This window comes from Trachypithecus francoisi, unplaced genomic scaffold (genome assembly GCF_009764315.1).
Source record: "Trachypithecus francoisi isolate TF-2019V2 unplaced genomic scaffold, Tfra_2.0 Lachesis_group21, whole genome shotgun sequence".
Classification (NCBI taxonomy): Eukaryota; Metazoa; Chordata; class Mammalia; order Primates; family Cercopithecidae; genus Trachypithecus; species Trachypithecus francoisi.
The window spans coordinates 34,233,662-34,251,588 of record NW_022681467.1 but is presented as its reverse complement, the minus strand read 5'-3'; the positions used below and the strand labels follow the sequence as shown (position 1 = coordinate 34,251,588).

The window sequence follows — 17,927 nt, the reverse complement described above, 5'->3', positions numbered from 1 at the left end:
AGCCTCTGTTTCCTCATCCGTACGACGGAGGAAGATTGCTGCCTCACAGGGATGTTGTGAAGACAGATGTTGTCAAGACAGACAGCACATGCCCCTGGCACATAGTAGGGCCAGCTTCCCTCCCACTCCTATGACCCCTGTACCTGCAGCCCAGGTCTGCCCAGCGCTGGGCGCAGCGCCTAGCAACGCGGGCCCGCGGGATCCGAGGACATGGTGAGGCGAGGGGCGCTGGGGCTAGCCTCTCCATCTGGGCGGCAGGGAGGAGGGCAGGCTCGGCCATGGGCTGGCACCTCGAGGATCCCGGTCCGATCACAGCTGCCGCACGCAGTGAGGCTGACTCGGTCGGCAATGTGAGAGGGAGGAGTGAGGCAGGCCCCGTGGCACGCCCAGTTCCCACACACCCTCACGCAGGATGAAAGTCCAGCCTCCTCCTGGGGCGGGGTTGGCTTGGCCGGGGCCACCTACAGGCAGGCACGCGGGGGCACACACATGCCCCTGAGTCCCGCCCACCTGCACTGGAACTGCCCAGTGGAAACGGAGCCTTTCAAAAACTGTCATGAAATATGACTTGCATGGCCGCTATTATTACCTACAGCCATCCCGATTTCAGAGTAAAACCACATGAATAAAGCACCTGGCTAATACGGGTGAAGAAAGTGCTCACGACCCAGGGGTTTTTATCTGGCTGGGCTATTCCCTCTGAGACTTCTCTGAGCCACGGTTTCCTCCTCTGTAAAATGGGGATGGTGACATTTGCCAGGAGACAGGAAACAAGCAAACAGGAAGGTGTCAGGGTGTAAAGAGAGCAGGACCTGGGCATGAGGGCGGGAGGATAGGAAGAAAGCAGGAAATGGGAGTGGCAAAGTGAGGGGGCATCCAGAGAGCCTCCTGGGATTGGCCTTTTGGCTGGGATGTAAAGAAGGAACTAGCTGGGAAAAGGCTGGGGAAGGGGGAAACCCGGGGAATTTAACCCCCTCATCTTTAAAATGAGAACTTGAATTCGTTCATTCAGCAAATCTTTATGGAGCTCTGTAGGAGCCCTGGCGGCAGCGACCAGAATGTCTGAAATCTAAGAGCAGGAGTGTGTGGACTCAGCTGAGAGGAGAGCAGAGGCTGAGTGTCAGGGTGAGGAGTGGGAAGGGGTTTCCAGGTGCCGACAAGGACACAAGCCAAGGCGTAGCAGTAGGGCATTTGGGGGATGTATGAGAAGTGCTCCTGCCAGCTTCCCTGGCGGTGTCCTATTCCCGGCATCCATTTTGGACCATGAGCCCCTTCTCTTGCCCTCTGGCCAGGATGGAATGCCATGGACTTCCCCAGATTGCCCGGGCCTGCCCTGCCCTCCTCTAAGGCTCCGGGTGTCAGTGAGTCTTTCCAGGCAGCATATTTGCCTGTACTCCAAGAAGAGAGGCTCCAGAGTCCTCCTCAAGAAGGGCCCCCAAGTCTGTGGGTCCCCACAGTCTGAAGCTCTGCTCTGTACTGAGGGAGGCAAGAAATGGGTCCCAATAAACTGAAAACAGGACCCCACTGGAGCCACAGAGCCCAGGAGCATGCATGGTTCTGGCATTAAAGAGAGGAAAGGCCTCGCAGCACAAAGGGCCCTGAAAAACCCCAAGTCTCAGGCAGCTGTCACTGGCTGGAACCTGCGGACTAGGGCTGTGCAGAAGACCACCTATCCACTTCTCCTGAGCCTCCTCCTGAGGAGGAGACAAGGGAACCAAGCCACCAGGAGGCCAAGGAGCTGGGGCCCAATATATACGTGAATTATCAGTGGAAGTGGGTGCAGAACTACTTTGGCAGCCATAGGGAGTTTTGTGTGGGAAACATGGTAGGTGCTTAATAGAGGTTGGGTGGATGGATGGATAGATGGATGGATGGATAGATGGAAGAAAGGATGAAAGGTTGGTTGGGAAAATGGGGCATGAGAGAAGGGATGAATGGCAGGGCAACTGAATGAGAGGATGGTGGTTGGCTGGATGGGTGGGTGAGTGGATGGTTGGATGGATGGATGGATGGATGGTTGGATGGACGGATGGATGGATGGATTGATGGATGCTTGGATGGATGGATGAACGGGTGGATGGGCAGGTGGAAGAGTGAATGGCTGTGGGCATAAATATGTGAGAGCATGAGTGAATGAATGAATCACTGAGCCATTAGGTGAATGGGTGGAAGAGTAAATGAATGAATAAACGCTTGAGTAAACAAGTTAGTCCTAGATAAATGAACTTCTAGTCCAGAACTGAAAATCTAGCTCATTGTCACCTTCCTTAGGTGCAAGGAACCCTTCAGAAGAAAGCAGGAAGGAAGAGAGAGTGGCCTGAATCTTGTATGGCCGCACTTTCAAGCCTCTGCAAGGAAGTGCCCTCTTTGCTTCCTGGAGAGCCGCCGCGTGTACTCAGAATGAACCCTGGAGAAGTGAGTATACCCACGCTCAGGGCAACATTCCTCATCTCCGGCTGAGCCCTGTCCCAGTCCCCCACCGGAGTATCGGCCAGGCCGGTTAGATCACAGTGGAGTGGCTCAGACCTGTTGGCCCTGCACCCCGGCAGCTCATCAGGCACCTCCCCAGGCAGCCTGCCATCAGCTAGGCCTCTCACTATTGCAGAGACTCGTCCTAGGCCCCTCAGACCCAGAAAGTCCCCCAGGGCCTGCATGTTGTGTGCTCAGCATTTCCTCCCTGCCTTTCTGCCCCTCCAAGCAGCCCCCACTCCCCACTACAGCGTGGTCCTGTGTAGTGTGATGAAGGGCTGATCCTCAGCTATGCTACTTAGGCTGTGTGACTTCAGGCAAATGCCTTAACCTCTCTGAGTCACAGCTTCTGCATCATTTAAATGAAAAACTTGCCTGATTTGAGGGGTGGTTGTGAGGATTCCGGGGGATAATACATGTCAAGCACTTAAATGGGGCCTGGCACACAATGTACACGGAGCATCTAATTTGCAGGTGCTCAACTTTTTTCTTTTTTTCTTTTCTTTTCTGAGACTGGGTCTTACTCTGTCACTCAGGCTGGTGTGCAGTGGTGTGATTATAGCTCACTGCAGCCTTGACCTCCTAGGCTCAAACGATCCTCCAGCCTCAGCCTCTGGATGGAGCTAGGAATCACATGTGTGTGCCACCACACCCAGGCTTTTTTTTTTTTCTTTTTTTTGTAGAGACAGGGGTCTCACTATGTTACCCAGGCGGGTCTCAAACTGCTGGCTTCGAATGATGCTTCCACCTCCTCTTCCTAATGTGCTGGGATTACAGGCGTGAGCTACCATGCCCAGGCAACTTTTTTCTTTCAAAAGCAATTTATGGAATGAAGTGCCAGCCAAGCATCACGCTCAGAGCTTTACACGTGTTCCCACATTCAGTCCTCATGATAACCTCACAAGAGAGTGCTACGGGTCGAACTCTCCTGCTAAAAACATATGAAAAACATGTGAATGCCTAAGCCCCAGTACCTCTTAATGGGGCTTTATTTGGAAACAGGGTCTTGACAGAGAGAAGCAAGTTAAAATGTGGTTGGTAGGGTGGGCCCTAACCCAATAAGACTGTGTTCCTCTGAAAGGGGAAAATCGCTCCCAGACACTGGCGTGCATATCAGGAAGATGATAGGAAGGCACACAGTGGGGACATCATGGGAGGGCAGAGGCTGCGGCTGGGTGATGCTGCCACAAGCTGAGGCACATTGGAGCCACCAGAAGCTGCCAGAGGCAAGGAAGGCTCCTTCCTCTGGAGGGTTTGGAGGGAACCTGGCACTGCCAGCACCTTGACTGTGGAATTCTAGCCCCCAAAAGTATGAGCCCACACGCTTCTGTTGTTCTAAACCACCCAGCTTGTGACACTTTGTCACGGGAGCTCCTGGAAACAAATGCAGAGGGGATTGGCCCTGTTTTGCAGATGACGACACTGAGGCTGAATGGGATGGTGATGGGCGGCTGAGGGGCTTGCACGCAGGAGTCCAGGCCTGTGGCCCCAGGGTTGGGGTAAAAAATAAGCCTGTGTCTAGAAGATATGCTACAAGGGGTGTGTCGTTCAACGAGATGCACTGACAGTCAGATGCACCCTGCTTTGCTGACGCCCCTGCGGTGCTCCCATGTCATGCTGGTGACTGTCCTCGCAGGTTCCCTGCGCTCCTCAGCCTGGGGAGACAGGTTTACTGTCCCGAGTGCACCTGAGTTTCCTACAAACATCAACCACGCAGCCTTAAGCTCCATCATTCAGCTAGGAGGAGCCAAGGGTATCCCTGTGGATCTGGAGACACACGTCCCAGTTAAGAGTCAGAAAAATGGGCCACTTCGTGGCTGTGTGACTTTGGGCAAGTTACTTAACCTGTCTGAATCTCAGTTTCCTCGTCTGAAAATGGAACCATGATCCGACTGAGATGGCTGTTGTGAGAATCCAGTGGGATAATGCGTGGGCACTCAGTGAGCCGTGGCTGCTACGTGGAGATGATGTCTCTCGGGAGCCTGTGACTAGAGTGTCACGGGATGTGTTTACCAGTCACACGCCCAGCTCCTCTGTATGAGTGTGCATGTGTGTGTGCGTGTGTGCCAGAATGGGGACCTTGTCCACATCCACAGAGGCCCGGGGTCTCAGCCCTCACCCAAAGCAGGGAAGGTGTCTCCCCACACTCCCTACAAGTGTTCTCCAGAGCTGTCACCTGCCCAGGGCCCTGAGGAGCGGCCTCATCTGCCTTCTGCCTCAAAGACTCCAGGAGCATGGCAGACGCTCTCCCCAGGCCCCAGTGCAGGGCCCACTGTACTTATTCTCCTCGGGGTCGGCTCCTCAGCAGGTGGGGCAGGAGCGCTGGGGGGCTCCACTGGCTTTTCTAGGCCAGAAGGGAGGCTGAACAATGGCCCAGCAGCCCCTCACAGCACAGCGGGGCAGGGCCGAGTAAGCAGTGCACAGAGACTCCACAGAACGGGGCACTTGGCGACAATGCAGACAACGCCAGGCAGGGCTTCGGCCACAAGGAGGAGCTGCCAACAGGCCTCATTCAACGCCACCCCTGCAGCTCCCAGGAGAATCCCGTGGTGACAAAAGCTCGTCAGCTGGAGCAAAGCTCGTGTGGAGAAGGGAAGGTTGTGAGTGTGTGTGCGTGTGTGTGACTGTGCGTGTTTATGGATGTGTGTCATCTAGCCCAGGTTTCTTCCTCATTCTCACTTAAATGCCACAGCCTGATTGAAAACAAAATCTTTAAATGTGTGAGAGTGCGTGTGTGCATGTGTGTGTCTGTGAGAGTGCGTGACAGTGTGGATGCATGAGGTGGTGTATGTGTGTATGTGTGTCTGTATATGTAAGGTTGTGTAAGTGTGTGTCTGTGTGTATGAGTATGTCTGTGACTGTGTGTATATGTCTGTGTGTGTGAGAGTGTCTGTGTGTCTGTGTGTGATAGCGTGCCTGTGTGTGTGAGGGTATGCGTGTCAGCGGACATGTGTCTGTGAGCATGTGTGTGGGTGTATGAGTGTGTGTGTGATAGTGTGTATGTGTGAGGGTGTGTGAGAGCATATGTGTGTGTATGCATGTGAATGTGAGTGTAGCGAGTGTATGTGTGGGGGTGTGTCTATGTATGTGTGTGAGTGTATGAGTATGTGAGTGTGTCTGTGTGAGGGTGTGTGTGAGTGTATAGGTATGTAAGTGTATGAGTGTGTGAATGTGCATGTGTGTGTGTGTGTGTGAGTGTAGGTGTCTGTATGAGGGTGTATGTGAGGGTGTGTCTGAGAGTGTCTATGAGGGTGTGTCTGTGTGACAGTGTGCATGTCTGAGGGTGTGTCTGTGTATGTGTGTGTCTATGAGGGTGTGTGTGAGTGTATGAGGGTGTGTGTGATAGTGCATGTGTGTGTCTATGAGGGTGTGAGTGTATGAGGGTGTGTGAGATTGTGCCTGTATGAGGGTGTGTGTCTGTGTGTGTGTCTATGAGGGTGTGTGTGTGTGTGAGGGTGTGTCTGTATGAGGGTGTGTGTGTGCGTGTCTATGGGGGTGTGTGAGCGTATGAGGGTGTGTGTGATTGTGTGTGTCTATGAGGGTGTGTGTATGAGGGTGTGTGTGTGAGCGTATGAGGGTGTGTGTGTGAGATTGTGTGTGTGTCTATGAGGGTGTGTGATAGTGCGTGTGTGTGTGTATGTAAGAGAGCATGTTGGGATTGCACAGCGGGGCAAAGGGCTGGGGAAACAGGTACTTCTAACATACCCTTGGGGCCACTTTTTGGTCGGGCAACTTAGCAGTGGCTGAAAAATGTAAATACATGTCTTATATTCAACAGTTTCTCCTTTCAGAATGTGTTTTCTGGATAGAAGCACACTTGTGTGCAAGGATTTAGATTCAAGAGTGTTCGTTGCAGCCTGTGCATAAGAATAGAAACCTCATCCAGCAAATTCAGTGGGGCTCAAATCCCGAAGGGTGGCTTTCTGCACCTGATAAGGAGCTCAGACTTTATAGCCCAGGGACAACGGAAAGCATGGAAGGTGTGAAGCTGGGAAGGGACATGTCCCAATTTGTGCTTTGGGTGGATCATTCCAACAGGGCAGAAAGAGCAGAGACCAAGGCCAGGAGAGCAAAGGACAGGAGACAAGCTAAGATTTCGGGCTCAATTCTCTCTCCTTTGGACATTTAGAAGTTGTGGTTGCTGGTGGGGTGTGGAGTGAGGGAGAAAGAAGGGATAAAGATGATGCCAAGTTGGTACCTTGGAGGGCCTGTCCATTTATCCCCTGACCCCCATCATCCTGCAGCCTCTGGAACCTTACGCCTCCCACCATACCTCCCCCAGAACCCCACCTGGGGAATAACTGGCATAGCGGAGTGGGACCTGGTACTGGAGTTATGGGGCCTGGGTTCAAATGCCAACTCTCCCAGTGTGACTCTGAGCAACTTAGTAACTGCTCTGTGCCTGTTTCCCCATGTGTAAAACAGAGGTAACCAACCTACCTTGCAGAATTCTTACAAGGGCTAAAAACAATCATATGTATTTGTTTTTTTGTTTGTTTGTCTTTTTGAGACCGAGTCTCACTCTGTTGCTCAGGCTGGAGTGCAGTGGCGCAATCTCAGCTCACTGCAACCTCCGCCTCCCGGGTTCAAGCGATTCTTGTGCCTCAGCCTCCCGAGTAGCTGGGGCTACAGGCATGAACCATCACACCCGGCTAATTTTTGTATTTTTAGTAGAGATGGAGTTTTTGCCATGTTGGCCAGGCTGGCCTCGAATTCCTGACCTCAAGTGATCCACCCACCTCGGCGTCCCAAAGTGCTGGGATTACAGGTGTGAGCCACCATGCCCGGCCAGCAATCGTATGTATAAAGCACATAGAAAAATGTCTGACGTGTAGTAAGCACTCACTAAATGTGAGCTACTTTTATAGCTATTCCTACTCCCACCAAACTAGGCACTTGGTAGACACTCTGCAGCTATTTATCAAATATTTGTTATTAAGATCAGCCTGAAGTTCCAATCAAGGAGTTTGAAATCAGAGAATGGAAGTTCAGAGCAAGCCCCCCATCCCCATTGAACAGATGGAGAAAAGGGTTGGGCTTTCCCAAGAGGGTCCTAGATGGCTTGAATCAGGGCCAGGGCTGAGTCTCGGACCTGCGCTGGTTGAATGAATGACTTGGTCAGGCCTGGTAGGTTTGTCAGGGTTCTCCCCGGCATGGGAAGCCCCTCGCTTCTTTAATATGGACCCACACCCTCCAGCCCAGCCCTGCTTTAAGACCCCTCTGAATTAAATTGGCCAATTTCTCCCAGTGGGCCAGTTCACTGCTCCCATGCCCTCCCAGACTCGGGCGGCTCCCTGGAGGGCTGGAGGTCATCTGTGATGCTGGAGAAGGGCTGGGTCCTCTGGAGGCTTTCGCATGTCGGTCTGAAGAGGAGATGAGTTGGGGGTTCCAGGGAGGCACCAGAGTTGTCAAAGTCCTCTTGCCTCCCTGGCAAGTCTCTCCCATCCACTTCTGCCATTACCACTGCTCTGCTGACTCCACGAAAACCAAACTAGAAACAAAAGGAAGGTTGGGACTAGGGATGCCATTGGGATAAAAGAGTAAGAAAGAGATGGGTAAGGCCAGATGCAGTGGCTCACGCCTGTAATTCCAGCACTTTGGGAGGCTGAGGCAGGTGGATCACCTAAGGTCAGGAGTTCGAGACCAGCCTGACCAATATGGTGAACTCCTGTCTCTATTAAAAATACAAAAATTAGCCAGGCGTGATGGCGTGTGCCTGTAGTCCCAGCTACTCGGGAGGATGAGACAGGAGAATTGCTTGAACCGGGGAGGAAGAAGTTGCAGTGAGCCAAGATTGTGCTACTGCATTCCAGCCTGGGCAACAGAGAAAGACTCTGTCTCAAAAAAAAAAAAAAAAGGGAAAAAAGAAAGAAAGGCGGGTAAGTGATGGGGGTGGGAAGGGCTCTGGATAGATGGGATAGGGTTCTTGTGCAGGGTCTGAAAATCTTTTCTCATGCCACAAATGATATAAAAACAGGTCAGGCTGCATAATTCGCAGGGTTCAATAGCAAATTAACATGGCGGGGGGCCTGTTCAAAAATTAAGTATTTCAACACAGCAACAGCCAAGCATGAAACCAAGCCTGGGACCCTTCTGAGACTGGGACCTTGTGGCGCTGCAGGTTACACATCTGTGGAACTTGCCCCGTCCACAAATCTCTGAGGGCATATATAGGCATGAGTTTTCCTGGGAAAAGGGCCCTCAGTGGTCGAGGTAGGACCCAAAAGGCTAAAAATCACTACAACTGAGGTAGGTGAGGGGCCCTTCTTTTCATCACCTCCTCCCTCCACTCAGGCAGGGTAGGGGGCTAGTGAACATGCTGCATGAACCAGCTTCAGAGTAGGGCAGGCTATGGTGGCCAAGGGGACAGAGAAAGGTGGACACATGAGAGATGAAGATTAGAGTTGGGAGAGAGAGGCGAGAAGGCTGGCTCCCGGGTTTGTGACTCGAGCAACAGAATCAATCCACAGTGGTGCTATTCATGGAGATGAAGAAAAGCTAGCAGAAGATCAAGGTGCTGTTTTGCTTGGCTGGGTGGCAGTGAGACTCAAGATTCCTATTCTAGGCACGAGAGGGTGTCAAGCAGACAGATAATAAAGCTTGGGAGGAGATTAGATGACACACACACATTTTGGGGCCATTGGTATAGAGATGGCATCTAACCCTGCTGGAATGGCTGAGGTCTTCTAGGAATTCAATGGGTGCAAAGGCTCTTGGGTACAACATCTGATTGCCCTGACACCGCACATGAGAGTATGTGTGTGTGTGCCTCATTTGTAAATGTTCTCATTTGTAAATGGAGGTGAGAATCATATCCCCGTCATAGGATTTCATAAGTAAGCTTGTGGAAGGTTACTTAAGACAGGCCTTGGTACCTGCTGAGCCCCCAAGGATACCAGGCATTGTAACAATAAGACTCATATCATGTCATCCTTCCACAAATATGTACTGAGCCTCCAGCGTGTGTCTGGCAGTGTCTTGGGGCTTTGGATGCAGCCATGATCAAATGTGTTAGAAGGCGGTAAGTACTACAGTGAAAGGAAAGTAGAGCAGGGTAAGAAACACGATGCGGAGGATGGGGCGGGGACTTCAACATCGAATAGGGTGGCCAGGGGAGCCCTGCTTAAAAAGTGACATTAGAGCAAGACCTTGGAGGTGAGGGAGCGCCTTATACAGATGTCTGAGGGAACGGCTGGCCAAAGACCGTCAGGAGAGTGGTGGGGGGTGAGGCCCTAGGGTAAAGGGGAGGGGACCTTTGTAAAGGCTCCTTGTGGCACAGGGGGCTGGTCCTCCAACAGGGCAACACCAGGTCTGCCCCACAATGAGGCAGAAGGCTCTCACATGCTGGAGAGAGCCCGTTGTTCAGCATGGCCAGGGAGCATATACCTCTAATATGGTAGAGGCAGCCTCTTGCCCACATAGCAGCTGTCCAAGCCTTTGGGTGGGCCTCATGGGAGGGCCTCACCTGGCACAGCAGGCTCACCAGCAGGACCTCTCCTTCTCTTGGCCGTGGAGTGTCCCCTTCCAGCAAAACTCAGCCGGGCCTTTGCTCCAGGGCTCCCAATCCAAGCATACATCGGAGTCATTTTCCTCTGAATCTGTGGAGACACGAGGCAAGGCCTCTTGGCTGATCACATGCTGTCTCCCACCCCTGACCCAGGAAGGAGTCCCCTGGCAGGCCTGGGTGTCCCTGCAGCCTTGCCTGAGGCTAGGGCCAAGGCAGAATCCTATGAGCCAGCCTTGAAGCCTCAGGAAGTCTTCAGGGCCTTAAAGGGTGACCAGGGACCAAGAAAGAAGGCTATTCCTGTAACTCAGAAAATGGCCATATCCATCCACTAGAGGAAAGGACACAGAGGTGAGCAAATAACATACCATACTGGGCATGGTGCAGGAGGAGGCAGTGAAGAGACACAGTTATTGACCCATCCAGGCATTTGTCCACTAGTTCATTCATTAACAAGTATCTGAGTACACAGGCACAAGGATCTCCACTGTAGCACTGTTTTGTGGTGAAACACACACATGAACAATAAAACACCTGGAAACTGTGTTCACGTCCACAGATCACAAGAGGTCTGGGTGACTAAGCTGTGGCACAGTCACACCACAGGGAGACCCAGACCTTCCGTCTGACGGCTTGTTAAAGTTAAAGCTGTTAAAATGTTTGCATCATATCTGTATCTTCTGATTTGCAGGATATCTATGGTATATTATAAGCAAATTGAAGAGAAATGTAGGATCTTTTTGTTTTGAAAGGCAAATGCTGCCCCCTTCCCCTATTCTTTTTGAAAACCTGCACACGTTAGTAAGCATGTGCACGAGTTTGCTGACAGACTCATCTTGGGGAGGTAAGGGGAGGAAAAGGAGGGGATGGGGAAGATTATTTTTCCTACTAAACTCTTGCATTGTTTCACTAGTTGCAGGGAAGTAACAAAGGTTGTTTGTACAATGGGCATAATATCAGCATCTTCTAGGATGAGGGTTAACTGAAGACAGACACGTACAACTCAGCACAGGACTTGGCACAGGCCTTCAACAGTGCTGGCAGTTAGTATGTCTTAAAATTAAGTCAGTAGGGGCCGGGCACGGTGGCTCACGCCTGTAATCCCAGCACTTTCGGAGGCCAAGGCGGGTGAACCATGAGGTCAAGAGATCCAGACCATCCTGGCCAACATGGCGAAACCCTGTCTCTACTAAAAGTACAAAAATTAGCTGGGCATGGTGTGGACCTGTAGTCTCAGCTACTCGGGAGGCTGAGGCAGGAGAACTGCTTGAAACCAGGAGGCGGAGGTTGCAGTGAGCTGAGCTGAGATCGCGCTACTGCATTCCAGCCTGGGTGACAGAGTGAGGCTCCATCTCAAAAAAAAAAAAAAAAAAAAAGTAGGATAGCGTGAAGTGACTGTTCTTCACTAGAGAGAGTATTTTTGAACACAGAGTATGTGTGAACTGTTGTTACATTCATTTTCTCATCTAATCCTCTTAACAACTTCCTGAAGTCAGTTACTAGTATTTTTTGTGCTTTACAGATGAGGATGGTGAAATCACTTGTCCAGGCTCACAGCCAGGGAGTGGTGCTACTGGATGCGAATTCAGCCTCCCCACTCCACAGTTCCCACTGGGTGCGTTTGGACTCAGGGGATTTAAAGGCAGCTTTGAATTGAACACCTTGCTCCAAGGGCCACCATGAGGGGCTGTTGCACCACTCTTCTGTTTCAGCCCCAAACCCATCTCTTTGCAGGTTTCCCTTCATCCTTCTGCAAACTCCTTTCAAGTCGCAAAAGTAAAATACTGGCAGCAGGGCATCTTCCCCTTGAAGGGTGTGTGTGGCTTCCTCCACCTTATGGCCATATCATGGTCAGATAGTAGCACCGTCCCCCACTGACCAGCTTCTGCAGGAGTTGAGCTGCCCATTATCATTTTTGCCTCAGTGCCAGTTTCATCAGGCAGCTCCCCTTTCCTCCCCACTTGCTCCTCCTTCGACTTGGGAAAGTGCATCCTGTCGGGTACTCCACACTTAACCCTCTGTCTTCTGAGGCCTGAAACTGCCCTGAGGAGCCAGCAGGAGTGTTGGGGGGTGGGGGGGTGGGGATGGGAGGAGGCGGCAGAGCTATTCCTGTCTGCTTTTCAAACTGGATTTCAGGCAAACTGATTCCAATAAAGGAATCCACAGCAGAACAGAAAACCACAGGTCTGGGTGGCCTGACCCCTCTTAGCCCTCCAAACCCCAACACTGGGTCAGTCCCCAGTACAAGCGCAAAACACACACAATGATATCGGGAATTTTAGAAGATGGGGAACCTGAGGGAGGAATGCCCACCTCACTTTTTTTTTTTTTTTTTTTTTTTGAGACGGAGTCTCATTCTGTCGCCGGGCTGGAGTGCAGTGGCCGGATCTCAGCTCACTGCAAGCTCCGCCTCCCGGGTTCACGCCATTCTCCTGCCTCAGCCTCCTGAGTAGCTGGGACTACAGGCGCCCGCCACCTCGCCCGGCTAGTTTTTTGTATTTTTTTAGTAGAGACGGGGTTTCACCGTGTTAGCCAGGATGGTCTCGATCTCCTGACCTCGTGATCCGCCCGTCTCAGCCTCCCAAAGTGCTGGGATTACAGGCTTGAGCCACCGCGCCCGGCCATGCCCACCTCACTTTAAGGATGGTTTCTCTTCGTTGCAAAATTAACAAAGGACTTATTTCAAAACGCCACATGACACCAGGGAGTAAAGAGCCTCTCAGGAGAAAGGCTGCGGAGGGGTTGGGATGGGGTAGGTTGTGGATGGTTTTGGAGTTGGGCCTCCAAGCAGAGTGAATTCTGGAGGAGATTCACGCCACAGGCCTTGGCCTGGGTGGTAGGAGAAATGTCTCCGCTCTGAAGAAGGCATCCAAAGCCATGCCGCCTACATTTCCTCCCACACGGACAAAACCAGCATTGGCTGGATTATTTTCTCAGCCTACAGGAACCTACCATGTGCCAGGTGTGTACGTGTGCCCTGCCCTGTAAGTGCCCAGGTGTGTGCCCTGCCCTGTAAGTACCTGATATATATGGACCACTGGAGCCTGTCACAACCCCAAGGGGCAGGTACCAGTGTTGTCTCCATTTTGTAGATGAGAAAAGCAAGGCTCAGAGAGGTGCCCACCGTCACGCAGCTGGTAGTTGGCAGAGTCAGGATTTGAAGGCAGACAATTGGCTCTCTTAAGTTCACAGATGTATGACCTTGGACAGGCTGCTTCTCTTCTCCAAGCCTCAGTTTCCCCAATTGTGATATAAGTATTATTATGCAGGGTTATTCTGAGGATTAAATAAGATTATGCATGTCCAGTGTTTAGCACAAGGCCTGGTACATAGTCCGTGTTGCAAATAGGTTCACTATTATTAGGAACTATTAAGCAAGGATGACTTTGGGAGGCCGAGGCAGGTGGATCATGAGGTCAGGAGATCCAGACCATCCTGGCTAACATGGTGAAACCCCGTCTCTACTAAAAGTGCAAAAAATTGGCCGGGCGTGGTGGCAGGCGCCTGTAGTCTCAGCTACTCGTGGTCCCAGCTGCTCAGGAGGCTAAGACAGGAGAATGGCGTGAGCCCGGGAGGCGGAGCTTGCAGTGAGCGAGGTCGCGCCACTGCACTCCAGCCTGGGCGACAGAGCAAGACTCCATCTCGAAAAAAAAAATAATAATAAAAGAAGCAAGGATGAGGCCAGGTGTGGTGGCTCATGCCTGTAATCCCAGCACTTTGGGAGGCCGAGATGGGCAGATCACCTGAGGTCAGGAGTTCAAGACCAGCCTGGTCAACATGGTGAAACCCCATCTCTACTAAAAATACAAATATTAGTCAGGTGTGATGGCACGCGCCTGTAATCCCAGCTACCCAGGAGGCTGAGGCAAGAGAATCACTTAAAGCCAGCAGGCGGAGGTTGCAGTGAGCCAAGATCATGCCACTGCGCTCCAGCCTGGGTGACAAGAGTGAGACTGTCTCAAAAAAAAAAAAAAGGATGAAATCTGAACCCGTGTCTTCCAGACTCCAGAGAGACAGCTTTTATCACCAGTAGCAAACAAGTCTGACTCCCCACCAGCTGTGGGGCCCAATGCCTGAACTGTGCCCCTCAGGGAGAGCTGTGGTCTACCCTGGGACTATGAGGAGAATACACTTTAAATAAACATTTTCTAGAGACAAGAGGGCATCCCAGGTTCTTGCCAGGAACTCCCAATAATTACACAATTACAAGTCCCTACATTTGAGATCATGGGGCTAGTAGGGGTGTGGGGAGGGACTTCTCACCCTGCCTTAACGACATCTGACCATTGCTGGCAACATGTGCTGCACGATCAAGTGGCCCCCACAAAGAGGCCTTTTTTTTTTTTTTTGGACACAGGATCTCACTCTGTCTGCTGGAGTACAGTGGTATGATCTTGGCTCACTGCTGCCTCGACCTCCCAGGCTCAAGCAATTCTCCCACCTCAGCCTCCTGAGCAGCTGGGACCACAGATGCATGCCACCACACCTGTCTAATTTTTGTATTCCTTGTAGAGACGTTGCCCAGCCCTAGTCTCCAACTCCCGGGCTCAAGCAACCTCGCCACCTTGGCTTCCCAAAGTGCTAGGATTACAGGCGTGAGCCACTGTGCCCAGCAGGAAGAGACCTCTTGCTGAAGGGGATGCTCAGGGAGACACATGCCAGAGGAGCGTAAGTCCCACTCCTGCCACACAGCCAGGCCATAGCCTGGCCCAGCCACCCCTAGCTTCCTCCACAGCCAGCTTGGTCCCACCTCTTGCTCCTCTTGCTCCCATGCTGAGGTCAGGGTGAATGTCAGTTGGCTTCCATGAGCCTGTCTCCCAAAGAAGCCAGATCCTTTCTGATACATGACCTAGGCAGAAAACAGTGAGTGGTCTGCAGGAACCTGAAAAATGCCTAAGGCTGCTGTATCCCACTGTGCAAGCTGTTTACTGCACGAAAGCACCCAACTGAGAGGGTGAGCAGTGAGCTGAAATCCAGCCCACGCTCTGCTCACAGAGCCTTGTGCCCCAGCTAAAAGGGGCACCTAGAAGTTCATCTCCTGGAGGCATAACCTCTTTCTAATTTGTTCAAAAGATCACTCTCGAACTCTAGGTTCACACTCTAGGACTCACTCTCGAACTCCAGGTTAAGAAATCCTGAACAACCAAACCAGTCCTTTCCACTGAAGAGCTGACTGCTTGTACCTTAGCCAGCACTTACAACGACTGCATGGAGCCCCTTCTGCAGCTGTTTCAAGACACACTGGCCTATTTGGCCACCTGCCCAGCTCCAGGATTAAGGTCCTGCCTGGGCAGGGTAAGCAGCTCACCTTGGCTAAGTAAGAAGCGTAGCCAGACGATCAATAAGAACAGCAAACCCACAGGGAGGCAGAACCAGAAAACCAGGAAAGAAAATGTGAGGTCGTTCACCAGCGGCATCAAAGGGTACTTCATGGTGCATGTGTGGCTAAGCTGGGCCAGCCTGGGCTGGGCTGGCAGGGCTGCCCCAGGGGACCTGGCAGGCTGGGCCATGCTCTGCTCTCAGCCCAATTGTGACTGAGCTGTGACGTAACAAGGAAGTCACAGTGTCCTTCAGGCAAAGTATGCAGGGGACACTCTGAGGGAGAGGTGTCCTGGATGAAAGGGTGGGAAGCGAGGCGGTGAGCCAGAGTCTGGCTGAGAATTAAAAAGCCCAGGTTTCCAGGCAGGCCTGAGTTTGAATCTCAGCCCAGTAGCTATGGGGTTCATGACACCCCTCTGACCCTCTTTCTTGTAAGATGGAGATAATTTTGTTAAATTAGAAAAACAGGCCGGGCGCGGTGGCTCAGCCTGTAATCCCAGCACTTTGGGAGGCCGAGACGGGCGGATCACGAGGTCAGGAATCGAGACCATCCTGGCTATACGGTGAAACCCCTTCTCTACTAAAAAATACAAAAAAACACTAGCCGGGCGCGATGGCGGGCGCCTGTAGTCCCAGCTACTCGGGAGGCTGAGACAGGAGATGGCGTGAACCCGGGAGGCGAGCTTGCAGTGAGCTGAGAGCGGGCCACTGCACTCCAGCCTGGTGGCAGAGCAAGACTCCGTCTCAAAAAAAAAAAAAAAAAAAAAAAAAAAAAAGAAAAACAGACGGGAAAAATTACCCTCGGGATCGGTGTTCATATACCTGAAGTCACAGAGCCCCTCCAGGAGCCAGCCGGATCCCCAAGTCCTGTAATACCAGCTGTGTGTGCCCACATCCACACTGTGGGAGTGCTGGGGACTGCGGCAAACTGGGTGGAGCTTACTGCATCCTAAGCATGCAGTGATGGCAGCTCCCACCAATAACTGCTATGAATGAAATGCAGGTCCATTATTGCAGGACTCCTAACTTTCCCAAGCCAGGCAAAAAGTCTAGATTTCTATGTGATATCTCCCAAGTTTAATATATTGGATCAGGCCGGGCGCGGTGGCTCAAGCCTGTAATCCCAGCACTTTGGGAGGCCGAGACGGGCGGATCACGAGGTCAGGAGATCGAGACCATCCTGGCTAACACGGTGAAACCCCGTCTCTACTAAAAATACAAAAACTAGCCAGGCGAGGTGGCGGGCGCCTGTAGTCCCAGCTACTCGGGAGGCTGAGGCAGGAGAATGGCGTAAATCCGGGAGGCAGTGCTTGCAGTGAGCTGAGATCTGGCCACTGCACTCCAGTTCGGGCGACAGAACGAGACTCCGCCTCAAAAAAAAAATAAATAAATAAATAAATAAATAAATAAAATAAAATAAAATAAAATATTGGATCAAACCTCGTTAAAGCACTGTTGGCTAAACCAAACGTCTGCCAGGATGGATTGGTCACTGGGCTGCCACTTAAAACTTTTAAAATCTAACACACAGATTATTCTAATGATTACTAGATTAAATGACTATAAATGATTATTACTTAACCTGGAAGTTTCTGTGCCTCTCCTTATTAGGGTTTTCTGTGAGGGGCTTCTAACGACTTAGATCTTGTTCCTTTATCTCCTGAGTGGCCAGAACACTTCAACATGCCATCCTCATCTTCTCCTATCTGTCATCCGTTCACTCATGAAGTATTCAGTAAACCTCCATGTGCCAGACCATGGCAGAAAAGCAGCTTCGGACTTCCCACTGAAGTGGCTGCTGCACGGTATTCTCCAAAAGGACCCTTGGACCACCTGCCTAAAGCTGCCAGCAGATGGGTGGGTGCTGGAGTATATTTATTAAACATGCCAATTCCCAGGCTCACCTTCGTCTCCTCAGACCTCTTGGGGGTGGGGGTGTGGCTTGGGATTCAACACACTGATAGGCAACCAGAATGATTCCGACACAGGCTTGATTTTGAGACTACGGCATCTCATGACTTAAAAGCACCTGTTGAAAGGCAAACCCAGGTCCAGGCTGAGGGAGCAGCTGCAGGAAGTGGGCAGTAAACCTAGGGAGAAACATGGAGTAGAAAACCCTTTTACAGGAAAAGACACCAATTCAAGGAGAAGGGCGCATGGGGCCAGCAACAGGAAAAAATAAGAGCATGGGAGGGGCTGGGAGAGCTTTTGAGAGTCTAGCCCAGCTGTGGGATGGCCAAAATTCCTACAAGAGGAAGTCTGGGAAAATGGACTAGAATGCGTGTCCAAGAGGAGCAGTGCCCTGGCAGGGGGCACCTGATGCAGGGCCCAGACACCAAGAGGAGGAGCAGGCAGTCTGGGTTGGGAGTGATTCCCTGGCACTGGGTCCTGAAGGGGTTGGGGTCAGAGAGAGCTGAGCAGCATAGCTGGGAAAGGCTTGAGCACACATTTTTTTCTGGTTACAAAACCTTTCCAGACACCAAAACAGGGATATTGTGGTCAGCTTCCCTGACCACTAGGCCCAGCTGGAGGTCCTGTTGTGAGTGGGCAGAACAGACAGAACAGACATTGCAAGGTAGGCAGCTCCCAGGCACAGTTCAGAGGGTGGCACACGTCAGCAGCTTTTGGCACAGGC

The 17,927-nt window shown here is 51.8% G+C and overlaps 2 protein-coding genes across 6 annotated transcripts in view; both read right to left on the bottom strand.

The window, feature by feature from the left end:
• The window catches only part of ARHGAP40 (Rho GTPase activating protein 40), a 50,802-nt gene extending 50,461 nt beyond the window's left edge, over nt 1–341 (bottom strand). For both annotated transcript variants that reach the window (XM_033186410.1, XM_033186409.1), the window contains exon 1: nt 144–341. In XM_033186410.1, the coding sequence (XP_033042301.1) occupies nt 144–280 (137 nt within the window). In that variant the 5' untranslated portion in view covers nt 281–341. The remainder of the gene's footprint in view (nt 1–143) is intronic.
• A 7,256-nt stretch (nt 342–7,597) lies between these two features.
• Nucleotides 7,598–15,489, bottom strand: ADIG (adipogenin). 4 transcript variants are annotated; one of them, XM_033186408.1, is made up of 3 exons: nt 15,282–15,489; nt 9,935–10,067; nt 7,598–7,984 (listed from the first exon to the last, which is right to left on the bottom strand). In XM_033186408.1, the coding sequence occupies exons 1-2, from the start codon at nt 15,481–15,483 to the stop codon at nt 9,949–9,951; spliced, it is 321 nt and encodes a 106-aa protein (XP_033042299.1). In that variant the 5' UTR covers nt 15,484–15,489; the 3' UTR covers nt 7,598–7,984; nt 9,935–9,948. The 4 variants fall into 4 exon arrangements, with proteins under 4 accessions (XP_033042299.1, XP_033042298.1, XP_033042296.1 ...); XM_033186407.1 differs by having other exon boundaries at nt 7,598–7,960; XM_033186405.1 differs by having other exon boundaries at nt 9,953–10,067.
• Between the last annotated feature and the right edge of the window lie 2,438 nt (nt 15,490–17,927).

Coding starts and splice junctions, on each gene's coding strand:
- ADIG (XM_033186405.1), bottom strand. CDS start 15,483: ATGGCCCAGCCTGCCAGGTCCCCTGGGGCAGCCCTGCCAGCCCAGCCC. Junction 10,068..15,281: donor ACGCTTCTTACTTAGCCAAG/GTGAGCTGCTTA, acceptor GTGTCTCCACAG/ATTCAGAGGAAAATGACTCC. Junction 7,985..9,952: donor GAGAAGGAGAGGTCCTGCTG/GTGAGCCTGCTG, acceptor TGGCATCCCTAG/TCCCAACCTTCCTTTTGTTT.